The sequence below is a fragment of the Stegodyphus dumicola genome, chromosome 11, assembly GCF_044657685.1.
Source record: "Stegodyphus dumicola isolate Sdum_Otavi_A_Nest chromosome 11, ASM4465768v1".
Classification (NCBI taxonomy): Eukaryota; Metazoa; Arthropoda; class Arachnida; order Araneae; family Eresidae; genus Stegodyphus; species Stegodyphus dumicola.
In genome coordinates, this window is record NC_140778.1 from 149,614,830 (window position 1) to 149,627,647 (window position 12,818).

General features: G+C 31.2%; 1 protein-coding gene across 1 annotated transcript in view; it reads right to left on the reverse strand.

Moving 5' to 3' along the window:
* Positions 1–9,561: 9,561 nt before the first annotated feature.
* Positions 9,562–12,818, reverse strand: part of LOC118192918 (T-box transcription factor T-A-like) — a 110,366-nt gene continuing 107,109 nt past the window's right edge. Inside the window, exon 7 of the mRNA XM_085826493.1 lies at positions 9,562–10,218. Coding sequence (XP_085682619.1) covers positions 9,938–10,218 — 281 coding nt within the window. The 3' untranslated portion in view covers positions 9,562–9,937. The remainder of the gene's footprint in view (positions 10,219–12,818) is intronic.

Consider the following 12,818-nt stretch of genomic DNA (forward strand, 5'->3'; position numbering starts at 1 on the left):
GAACCTATTTATGTCTTAGAAAAGCTACGCAGTGGTGCCAAAATGAAGAGATTAATGCGAAAAGGGATTTTATGAGTGAAAATCGCATCATTTTCCATTAAAACGTTTTAACTAATTTTTTTTAATTGCGAAAATTATTGAAATATTGCAATAAAAGTGGGAGAATTCTTTTCCATTCGTCTGTGTAGTGAACATTGTATTGTAATTCGTGTTCTTTCAGATGTTGAAATGCAACTTAAAACTATTAGGTCCAACGCTGCCATTGATATGCTTAATATTTTCAGTAATTAATTTATCGAAATTTACGAAGTAGTATATAATTTTAGTTGTATGATGTCATTTTATTGTCATTATTATATTATTATTGATGATTTCACGTACTGAATGCTCTGTGCAGAGTAAAAGTAGAATAAAAATTAAAATAAATTAAAAGCAAAAGTGTAAATTTTGAAGTTTCATTTCAAATAACGGCCCACTAGCGACCGAGCAGTAAAGTCGCTGAAACTGGTAGTTCGGTCTGAGGTTCGAATCCCGCGAACGGACTGGCTGCATGGGCGTTTTCGTGGTTTTCCCCATGTGTAATGTGTATACGAGCCAGTTTACCTTAGAAAGTCATCCACGAAGGCATTCCTTCCCTTAGGCAGATAGCCCTCGAGACTTTGCTACAATCAGACACACACACACTTTGTCATTTCAAATAACGATTAGAAAGTACTCCACGAAGGCGTTCTTCCCCTTGAGCAAATATTCCTCGAGTGATTTATTATTATATAATAATTCAATTCAGTTCCGTTTAAATAACATACAAATTATTGCGCATTACTGAATTCTAAGCTTAAATGTTTCACGTTGTTAAAATGAATTGTAATTTATTATATTTTTCAAACGAAGGGAAATTAAAATATTTCTTTCAAAACAAATTTAATATCTTCAGAATTATCTTTTACAGATTAGTGTGAATTTTTGGTTGATGAGTAATTTACAGACTAAGAGACACCACAGCTGTTCTCTTTCCTAAAGCAAATCAATTTACGAGTTCTATGCCTTCAGATTTAATTCTTGTTTAGGAATTTTTAGCCCACCAGCGGTCGAGCTGTAAAGTCGCTGGACTCTGGTAGTTCGGTCCGAGGTTCGAATCCCGCGAACGGGCTGGCTGCATGGGCCTTTTTCGTGGTTTTCCCCATGTGTAACGTGTATACGAGCCAGTTTCCCTTAGAAAGTCCTTCACGAAGGCATCCCTCCCCTTAGGCAGATAGCCCTAGTGTGTTTTGCCGTAATTAAATACACCACCACCACACCACACCGTTTAGGAATTTCAAAGAATTCTTAACCTTCACTTATTCTTAAGCTGCAATGTGGGAATATTTTGTAAATTTTGATATGAAAAATACGATAAGTATTGATTTACTCATTATTTCAAGTCATATTCATCCATTCCATTTCCTCTCCCCATAAGTGAAGAAGAAGTCATGAATTTCGATAAATTTAAGGGAAAAAAAAAAAAAATAAATAAATGGAATATTTGCCGCTTAATGTTTAAGCAACCAGAATGAAACTTTGTGTTCTTTGTTGAAACACAACAAAACCCGTTGAATTGGGATTGCAAAGGGAGTTAGCTTTGTCGCATAAAACATGCCCCTTTTTTCTTTGACCTTGAATTCATACATTCAAACATTCTAGGTAACGTTGTTTCGTCCTAGTGCGAGAAACATACATACATTTATGCAAATTCTTCCTTATTTAATTTTTTAAAAAATAGTGCAGGGTGAAATTATTTGGTGGCAACAATTTGAAAAGTGATACGCCGTTTATAGTGAACCAAGGCAATACATGTTGTAAAAATCATTCACATTAATAAATTCAATTTCAAGCTTAATATTAGTCCTGATTTTTGGATTTGGGTTTAATGGAAGTGCTAGTAACAGATTCAATATATGAATAAAATTAAACGCTTCGGAATGACATATTATGAAAATTTCGAACTGCAAATAATATACCACATTTCCTCTTAATTTGCAAAGGTCATTCGAAATTAAGTACCAGAATCCTGTTTAGTTAGTTCTTTATTTATACTTAGAAAATGTGTCTATTAATTATTCGATTATAATAACAAAGTATATAGAAATAAATTAATATACAAAATAATTACATTATAATAAATAGTGACAATTAATTTTCACTTCCACCCCCTGTTGAATAGGGATTGCAAAGGGAGAAACCTTTCAGGGGGTCGCCTTTAAAAATTTTCCGGTAAGAAACTAAGAAATACAAAGGAACTTTTCCTATTTTCTGCTAGCTCCTATGCCTGAACTGAGGTAGGTCACGAAGTTACTATTTGATAGTCGAATGATGGAATATTAACTTTTGCAAACACTGAATTTAACTGTTTCATGTGCTTCCAAGGGCCCCTTTTCTGCGTCTTATACGGAACTGCGTCACTGCACCATATAGGAAGAGGGCCCTTAAAAACTTAAAAGAAGACGAATTCTATTATATTAAAATAAGAATTCATAGTAGTACAAACTCTAAAAATAAAAATGAAAAGCGAAAGGGAAAAAGATACTTTTAACTTTAAACATGTAAATGTAGTTCAGCAGGACACATTTAAGGGCCCCCTATGCGACGGCATTCCTTGCATACCCTTATTTACGCCACTGACGTGATGTAATAAGCTCACTCATTGGTTATAGAATATTTGTGCATTAACAAGCTGTAATCAGCTCCCTGATTGGTTACTTACAATTTATGCATTTCCGCGCCGTTTTAAAATTTAATTCATATCTTCGAATTTCCTCAAAGATGTTATCTAAATTATGATTCCGATTTTTTTTGTTGTACTTATCAATAAACAACATGTTAAATGACTCAAAAAAAATGTAAGTACATATTTTTCTTTTCTTTTATAATCGTATACTTCAATTTTTATTAAAAAAATTAATACACTATTTTCAAAAATTGCTGAGATAATTATTGTCCCTATGTTGTAATGTTAATTATATTCTATATAACGTATTTTAAAGTATTTGAATTTAATAATATTCTAATTCTTTTAAATGTTGGTATGATGGTTTTTAATTCGATATTCAATTTCAGTAATATTTTAATCTAATTAAACGTTGGCACAATGTTTTTATAGCGGTGTTTTTATTCTCTTCTTTGCTATATGAAAGTAATAATAACCTTACTTTAGTATTTTATACTCATAGTAAATGTATTTATTTACACTTGCCTGCCATCTTAAAAAACGACATTTTCAACAAAAAATTAATCCATTACTTTTAACGATATTTATTTTTTTTTTAAAGTTTCGAATACTTTACTATGCGTAAAAACAGCGTTTTTCAACATGGCTGACGTTTGTAAAAATCGCGCCAACAATTGCGCCAACGTAAATCGCCAAAAATCCGTGCAACCGTCTACCAAAGTAGTACCTTTTTTTCCAAAAACACGTTGCAAAAGTGAAGCTTTAAACAGAGGAGATTAACAAAAATATTTTGTATTTTTCCAGTTCAAAAATATTTAGTTCATAAATTGTCTTATATTTGAGTATTTCATTTTTACAACGTGTTTCTGGAAAAGATAGGATACTTTCAAATATTTAAGCGGCTTTTGTTAGGTTTTAAATTCAGTACATAATTTAATTTTTTTTAGAAAATTAGCAGCTCAATGCGCTAATTTTAGTCTAATTTTTTCTTTGGTTCTTTTTTAAAAAAGCACTTTTTGACTACTTTATTACAACTTCTTCAAATATATGTAATATATATATATACTCGCTTTGTTTGTTACCCAGCTCAGTGAGCTAAGCTTTTTATTCTTATCTGTTGGTAAATTGTTCCTTTTTTTGCTTTTAATGTGATTGAATTATATTCTTCTTATGTTCCGGTTAAATTTTTGCACCTTTAGTTAATCTGCATGCGGTAGTTGTAGAATTATGAACAATTTAAAAGTTTTTTAAGTTCCGCTAAGCCTAACACCGCCGCCATTTGTTTACATTTAAAACTAGTAGAACTGTGAATTCAGTCAGTTTCTGCATCAACTTCCGTGCCTTTCTGCCAAGTGGGGCCAAAATTAAACTTTCAGTTTTGTACACCGTAAAACCTGTCTTTCTGCCTAATTTTAATTAATTTAAACTTTAATTTTAACTATAAAATTTTTTAAACGGTTTTTAACTCAATTTGTTATTTTCAATTTTTCTGTATTTTACAATTTTTGATGAAGATGTTTTGTGTTTTTATGCATTTTTCCCTCGCTGCAAAGTGAGAATTGATTTGACTAAATAAGAAATGTATCTCTAGTTAAATTCAGGAAAATAAGTTTAAATGAAATGCAGCTAGAAATGTGTATAATTTACGAGTACAAGAAAGTCATGTGGTGTCCACATCAGATTTCTTAAAAGTTTACCTCTCTTATAACTACTGATTTATATGCATTATCATAATCGAATTAAAGTTATGGTACTCGTTTAGCGATGCCATTTGTAATTTTACAGGATTGGCGCTATACATATGATCAAATGGTCTCGCTATAGATTTCAATGGTACTTCAATCTAGATTCTCCGATCTCAGTTTATGTGAAACCTTGCAGACCATTCATTGCATTACAGTGTCAGGTTCTCTTAATGGATATAGTATGTAATATTCAGAACAGGACAAGATTACGTATGGTGGGCCCCTGCTCAGTATTAGAAGCGATTTCTTATATATCACACATTCTCGATTACAATACCTCGCACAGATCGCTGATTTCGCTTTTCGCACTGATTGTCTCACAAGCAGCAAAACAAAACTTTCCGCCACCCGCTCTAGTCTAGATGCGCCAGGTTTTAAAGAGAAGGGTTAGGTTATTCCTTTGAGCAACCCCTCATCATCGACGCGATTCACCATGAAAGTCGATTCCCTTAGGGCAGTGGAGACAAACATTTTGGGGGCTGCGTGCCCAGAGTGGAAAGATATTAAATTAGAATTATTTATAAGTTACCTCAAAATGCTTGGATCTGAAAACTGGAATCTATTTAACATTGAAAGTATTAAAATTCACCGGCAGTCTGCAATAAATTCGAATTCGTTTAGCAAACGTTAGCTGCTTATTAACTGACATATTCTTTGCCATGTGACAAGTAATATGATTGGCCCAAACAATTGAAACGTCATAAATTGGGTCAATAAATATGTACAGTTTTGGCCAAAATTGTGGACACTTTTGGAAATTTTTATGTTTTTGAACTTTGTATGCTTATAAAAAACGTTACGTTTCACAAAATGCAAACTTGAATACATCATTTTCAAGAGAATTTATTACTGAATTCAATACAAAACACAAAATTCAATTATTTGCAATACAAAAAAAGTTAAACGATAATAGTTATCGATATACATTAGATAGTGATGATTGCAGTGAGTCATCAGTACTTAGTAGGGTACCCTTTATTTTTGATTACAGCTTCACATCGACGTTTCATTGACTTGACAAGAGTTTTAAGCTCTTCTTTCGTTATTACATGATGCCAGGAAACAATTATAGCCTCAATTAGTTCCCTTTTATTTGATGGGCGCCTCATTCAAACAAGAGTTTTCAAATGGTGCCACAAATTTTGGATAGGATTGAGATCAGGACTGTTTCCTGGCCATAACAACAATTTAATGCTCTTTGTACGAAACCACTCTTTCGATATTTTGGCCGTGTGGCAAGGAGCAGAATCCTGCTGAAAAATAAACGAAGCATTGTTGGGAAAGAGATCTCTGATGGAAGGTAGAAGTTTTGGTTCTAGAATAGTGTCAATGTATTTTCTGGCATTCATTGTCCCATCGATGACATGAAGGCGACCAATACCATCTGCTGTCATGCATGACCAAATAATAACACTAACTGGGTTCTTCACAGTTGCTTGAACGCAACCAGGATGTAGCTCTTCTCGTATTCTACGTCTTACATATTTTCGCACATCACTACCGAATAACGATATTTTAGTTTCATCACTCCATATAACTTGTGACCATTGATCATCTGTCCAATTAATGTGTTTCTTTGTCCACTGTAGTCTTTTTTTTTTTTTTTTTTTTTTTTTCGTTGCTGAAAATTAAGATAAGGCTTTTTTCGTGGAATTCTACTTCTCAGTCCAACATTTGTTAATCTTCTCCTGATTGTTCTTGAACTGACAGAAATACCAGCATCATTCAGATCACTTCTGATGGTCGCTGATGACATTTTTCTATCTTGGAGACATAGTCTTTTTATTCTTCTGTCATCAATACATGTGGTGCACCTTTTTCGGCCTTTTCCTTCTTTGTTTTTTATTGAATCTGTCTCCTGATATCGTAAACAAAACTTTCGGACTCCAGATGTAGTCACTGAACTACCCACCTGTCTTGCAATTTCAGCATAGGAAACAGCACTTTCTCGTAACACAATAATATTACATCTCTTTCTAGGTGTCCAATCTACTCTTTTATTTGATGTCATTGCTTCTTGACTAAATATTAAAAATTTTTACAAAAATTCCTACTTGTAATTGCAGTGTATAAGAAAGAGGTCCTCCTTCTACAGAACAAAGCAAAATAATGAATTGTTTCAAGTGTAAACATGATGTCAGCTTCTACTGGCAGTTATCAACATTTAATTGGTTCTCAGAACAAGAACAGTGATTGGCCAGGAAAGCTAGATATTACAAACCACTTCATAAGTGTGTTTTTTATTTATATTAAAGTACATATAACATTTTTTTTTATTGCAAATAATTGAATTTTGTGTTTTGTATTGAATTCAGTAATAGATTCTCTTTAAAATGATATATACAAGTTTGCATTTTGCGAAACGTAACATTTTCTATAAGCATACAAAGTTCAAAAACATAAAAATTTCCAAAAGTGTCCATAATTTTGGCCACCACTGTATATCATTTCTATGGCGATATATGAAAATCTTATATGTAGGTTTAGGCCGTATATCAGGGGCATTATGCGATAAGAAATTTAAGTGAAACGTTCAAGAATAGACTAAAAATCTTATTTAAATTACATAGTATCATTTTATCACGATTATTGATTAAGGAAGTAATATTTTAGTCACGTGCCAGCTGATGAGTCTTAGCGTGTCGACTGTGGCACGCGTGTCATAGGTTCGCCATCATTGACTTAGGGGGACTTAACAGGAAGTAGTCTGACTATGCTCCATTAGGTTTGATTTCGCGCATTTAAAACTGTGGGTCCATTTTGCTGCAAAGCAATATTTTAGTGATGTAAACTGTAAATATGCCAAATTACTTTCAATCACATATATTTGTTTTCTAGTAATGTAAATATTTAGAAAATTTTATGTCTTCGGTTTTCCTTTTATACTGCCGTAAAGTCTTATTTATGTATTATGTCTTTTTACACTGTAGCGAAGAGCCATAACCGTGATGGAAACGAGGAAGGAAGGAATACTGTATTTCGCGATTTTCCAGTTTTTAAAGCAACCTTAAGAGTGGTGTAGTTTCGAAGACGTATGGCAAGTACTGCTAAAGAACAGAAAGTTAAGTTTCATTGCCCTTGAAATCGATAATATTATTTAAAATTTAATCTAATCTAAGGTTGCCTTTTGGCGTAGTTATAAATTTTACACTGGGGTGTTTCTTTTCCGTTTCGATATAATAACATATATACTTAAAATAATGTTCTAACTTATATTACAAGCATTACTTTTAAATAAATGAATTTAAGAAGATTGCTGTCTTAATTTCGGCAAAACAGCTTTACTCACCGTATCTAAAGAGAATTATTTAATTTTTCGTAAAAGGGAGCTAAGGAAGGAAGCCGTTTTTATGCGAAATTACTCATGTTTTATACGATTACAAATTATCTGAAATGCTGAGCTAGCTTTGTTTTTTAAGTTTCGCTATTTTAGAATTTTAGTTTTAGAATTTGTTTTACAAATTTTCCCTTTTCTTTTACTGTCTGAGGTATGCATGATCTCGAAATCCATCTTATCAACAACGTTTTCGAGCTGTATGTGCGTAAATTACACTCACAGCTCCATTCATATGGAGTAATGCGCGAAACTGATTCAAAATTTTCAAGTTTTATGCTTTTTTCTAACCGTAAATTTAGCATTCATTGCTCCATTCATACGGTGCCCCATTCATTCATATATGAACTAACATACACATTTTAACTTCTTATATTTTTTTCAAATTCATTAAGTAATTTTCACGAAAGAGTGGTTGCAATTTGAACGCTTGCTTTACTAAATATTTTTTTAAAGCTTTACATTATAAACTTACAATAATTACCTTGCTTTATATTGTATGGACATTAAACAACTAGAATTAATTAAGGTTAGAAAATATCATGTGCATTCTTGGCGAAATTTCACTCTGTCACGATTATATGCAAGCTACCTGGAATTTGAATTATCGACAACGTTTTGTTATTACGGGGCTAATAAAATTAAGCTTAAGATACAATAACACGCCGAACAAATATTAATTTAGAAGTCAAACAACAAAAAATCAGCGTTATATTTTCAAATTTCACAGGACTAGTTTCGATGGTTTTACCCAACCAGTCCTGTTTTACCGAACTAGTCCTGTAAAATTTGAAAATATAACGCTGATTTTTGTTGTTTGACTTCTAAATTAAAATTAAGCTTGTTATTAATTTTTAAATTCCTACTATTAGCTCACACTCTCCTTATATCTTATTCACATTTTCGATCGTTAATAAAATACTTTTTATTCATCAAGTTCAAATACATTTTCTTAAACTTGTAGTGGATGACACTTGATGCCAATACAGTTTTTTTATATATTAAAATTTTTAATATTAAAATGAAACATTAATTTTTTTGTATTTCAAAATTTTTTCTTTGTAGACCTAAGTAAGAATTGACTTAAAACATTTTTTATTTAATTAATTATTAATTAATTTTCAGTAGTTAATAAAATATTTTTTAATTATCCACTCAAGTTTATATACATTTTTTGAACTTGTAGTGGATGACACTTGATGTTAGTACAGTTTTTTACATATTAAAATTTTTAATATGTGAAGATAAAATTAAATTTTTTTTTGTATTTAAAAAATTTTTCTTTGTTGACCTAAGTAGGAATTGACTTAAAAAAAATTTTTTTTTTATATTACTTGTTTATAATGAGGTTAACTGACGATTTTTTTAACTTCCTCGTTGATTTAATTGGTATGGAAATCTAATGCAATGTATGGTATATATGTTTAAGAATTATGAAGTTCATTTAGATAAATGTTTAAGAATTATTATGTTCATTTAGATGAATGCATAAAAATGTAGATTGGCCTACAGAATTGACAAAAATGTAGTCTGTGAACATAAATGTACATGATATATTTAGGTACTCTTTCTTCTACTCTACAAACTTTTGCTCTTCTGTACATATATGTACGTACTCTTTGTTCACTTCGAAAGTAAAACTCAGTTGTAAAACGTGCAGTGTTTTCTAAAAAAAGACTAACAAATGTACCAACTTTATGTTAAAAAAAATTATAATCGACAGAAATGAGTTGTGTGATTAAGCAAATTATAAATAATTTGACTGCGTAATTTTTGGGAAACATACAATGTTTCGCAATTTATTTTACTGAAATATTTTACCCCTGTATCATTTTTGTTAAAATAAAATACGACAAGCAATAAAATAAAATTCTCTCACTCTTCTTGATAATAAATGTGGACTTTTACTACAGAAAAAAAGATAACCAATCATTGGATTTTTCTAAAATCTGAACGGGCTGTGGTTCCAGTAAATCCAGGTATTTGGAATCCTATTTAATTCTAAAACAACAGGTAATAATGCTCAGTTACATGACGCGTGAATCACTCTGTAGAAAAAGCCATACCTGTCCTAGACATAAGCAGCGCTCAGTCACTTCAAATATAATTTATCACATGCTTTCTAAAAATACTCACAAGTCGGTTAATCACCCCCTACTTGTTTAAAATTCTGTAAGGAAGTTGTTCATATTGCTGATATTGAATACAATGTATTTGGTCCATAAAACCTGGTAGAACTGTATCTGTTGAGTCTGCTCTTGTAAACCTGGACCAATCATTTGAAAATGAATGAGCACCGTTGTTTGTTGATGTTAAATTATTTCCACTACCAAATTCTTGCACATTTTCTAATAGTCGTGGAAATGACACCGTATTATACTCGTACGCACATGGGCCACTGATTGCTGTGTTATATTTGCTGCCAGTTAGAGTATCTATAAGTAAAAAAATATGATTATTAAAATAATAAAAATAAATATGTACATTAAAAACAAATATTTACCTCTTCGAAATTATACCTTTCTTTCATAAAAAATTATATAAAATTTATACAGAAACTGATTTTGGAAGAATATGAATATCATACTGGCCGAAAATAAAATCACATTTTTATCCTAAAATAATTTCCTGATAATATTATCCATTTTATTCTGTAGAACCTGAAATTAAAAAATTAGTGTATTTCTATGATTTAATATGCGCGTTTTATTATTTCCGAATTAATAATTATTTTGAAGCAAATCATTTTTCCCAAATGTTAATTTAACTAGATATACTATTATCTTTAAAATCCGGCGTCAATTGGTCAAGAAGTATTTGCCAGACGCATTTGAATTGGTTAAAAATTTATTTTTAATTTGTACTGAAACATATTTGCTAGACGCATTTAATTTCACATAGATATTTTTATTTAATTTGTCCATACTTAGAATCAGAATTTTTTTCGGGGGGGGGACAGTACTAAATAAGTTTGTAATGTCTAAAGTCATCCTGTATGCAAACCCCTTTTCATCACACAAAGCGCTTCGAAAAATGAAGTTTGTTTTACACATGATAGCATTTCATATGCGAGATAGTCAAATTTAATAAATTAGGTAAATTACGGGCGATGAGTATTGAAATAAATTTTTCATACTTTATTTTCCAAGATAAAACTAATGAGTAACATTGTTAATTAGTTTTAGAGTCAATGTAGATTTTTAACCAGTTCTAGAATTAATGTTCTATTGATGGTTTGAATTACAAGAATGAAATTAACTATAAGGATTTTATGCAGCATGTAAAACCGAAAGCCAGATTGTAGATATGCAAAGACTCCCAAACTCGAAACATACATATACATACATTTAAATTTAAATTAATTTTTAATGTGTTTATAAATTATACACGGGAAAAGTATAGAAAATGTTGATAAACAGCAAAACCTTAGAAAAAATAATTTTTCACATTCATAAACTAAAATTAAATATTTAATAGATAAAAAAAGATCTGAAAAGGCTTAACAGGTAAATAAAAGGCTAATTCCTCCCTGAAACTAAGAAATCCTTCAAGGAAGAATTACCCCTTGGTTGAGAAGACCCTAGAATAAAATATTGTATTATTTACTACTATACAAAATTTTGTATAAATTTAATGCATTCATCCCCCCATTGCACCACTAGCAATGATAAATCAAGCACACATAGTAGCTGTGGTTTGCATTAGTAGTTTAGTAGCTGTGTCTTTTTCCGTAAACGCAAACTACCTATTCAAATGATATTAAGAATACATCAGCTGAAATTTAATTAACATTACGTTCCCTGGAGGTTACATATGGGATTTTTTATTTCCCTTTCTCAATCATTAAAAACAGAGCACATAAGGGATACCCAGATGCGGGCTCATTTAAAACAGGCAGGAGTCTGGTCCATTTTTAATCCTTCATGTTACGTCTGATTGCAATCGTAATTTACTTGTACCAAGAAGATGTAAGGCTGGTTTTGAGCTTATTTTGTCCTTTGTTTAAAATATTATTTTAAATTATATTTATATATATATACAAACTAGTACAAAGAAGGTTAATGCTGCTAACTAATACCACTTAATAGATCTTCTTGGTTGATCATAAAATATAATTAATGGATTTTTTTACTTATTTACTTTTTCGCATTTTTGAATCATCATTTATTTTTCTTTTGCCTTTCAGTTTTCCTTTTCATTGCCTTTTTCCAATCTCCGAAACGTCATAAACGTGTAATCTCATTTTTTGTGTCACTCAAGTTACGTTAAAATATGGTTATTATGCGTGGTAACTGTCCCATTTTAAGTTCACAGATTGCTGAGAAAATTTAAGTTTGGTTTGGTTTACTTAATTATGGCAAAGCACACTAGGGCTATCTGCCTAAGGGGAGGGATGCCTTTCGTGGAGGACTTTCTAATAGAGAAAATTTAAGTATATGGTTTGTAGAGGGCTATCTGAGAGAAGTTGCGAATCCTGGGACAGATCCTTAATATCTAGCCTTCAAATCACAACATTACTTTGCAAATCATTGTAACAATCTGAAAAATATAAGAACAATATGCCTTCTATTTAATAATTTTAGCTTATTTAGTTTATCTTTATTTAATTATTAGTAATATAACCATTTGATATAATTTAAACTATACTATACTTTACAAAATTAATTGGGACAAAGCCATTTTTTCACAAAATTTGTCTGTTGGTTGCCAACTGGCGCCAGCAGGCCCCTGAAAGCAGTTTCATTTGCCTTAATATGTCTGAATTTCTGACTTTGATTATTTACAACTGGCTTCTCTACATATAATAAAACAAAGAGTCTATCTGTGTGTGTGTGTCTTTCGTTCGTGCTGCGCGTAAGCTAATAGACCCACGGCTACGAAATTTGGTACATAGATGCATCTAGACAAGAGCCAGTGCACCTCGAAGCGATTTTTTCGAAATTCGAATTCGAATTTTTTTTTTTTGTTTTATGTTTTGTGACGAAATCGCGTCATTTTGAGACATAATGGGCTATAGGAAAGCGAGATTTTACTC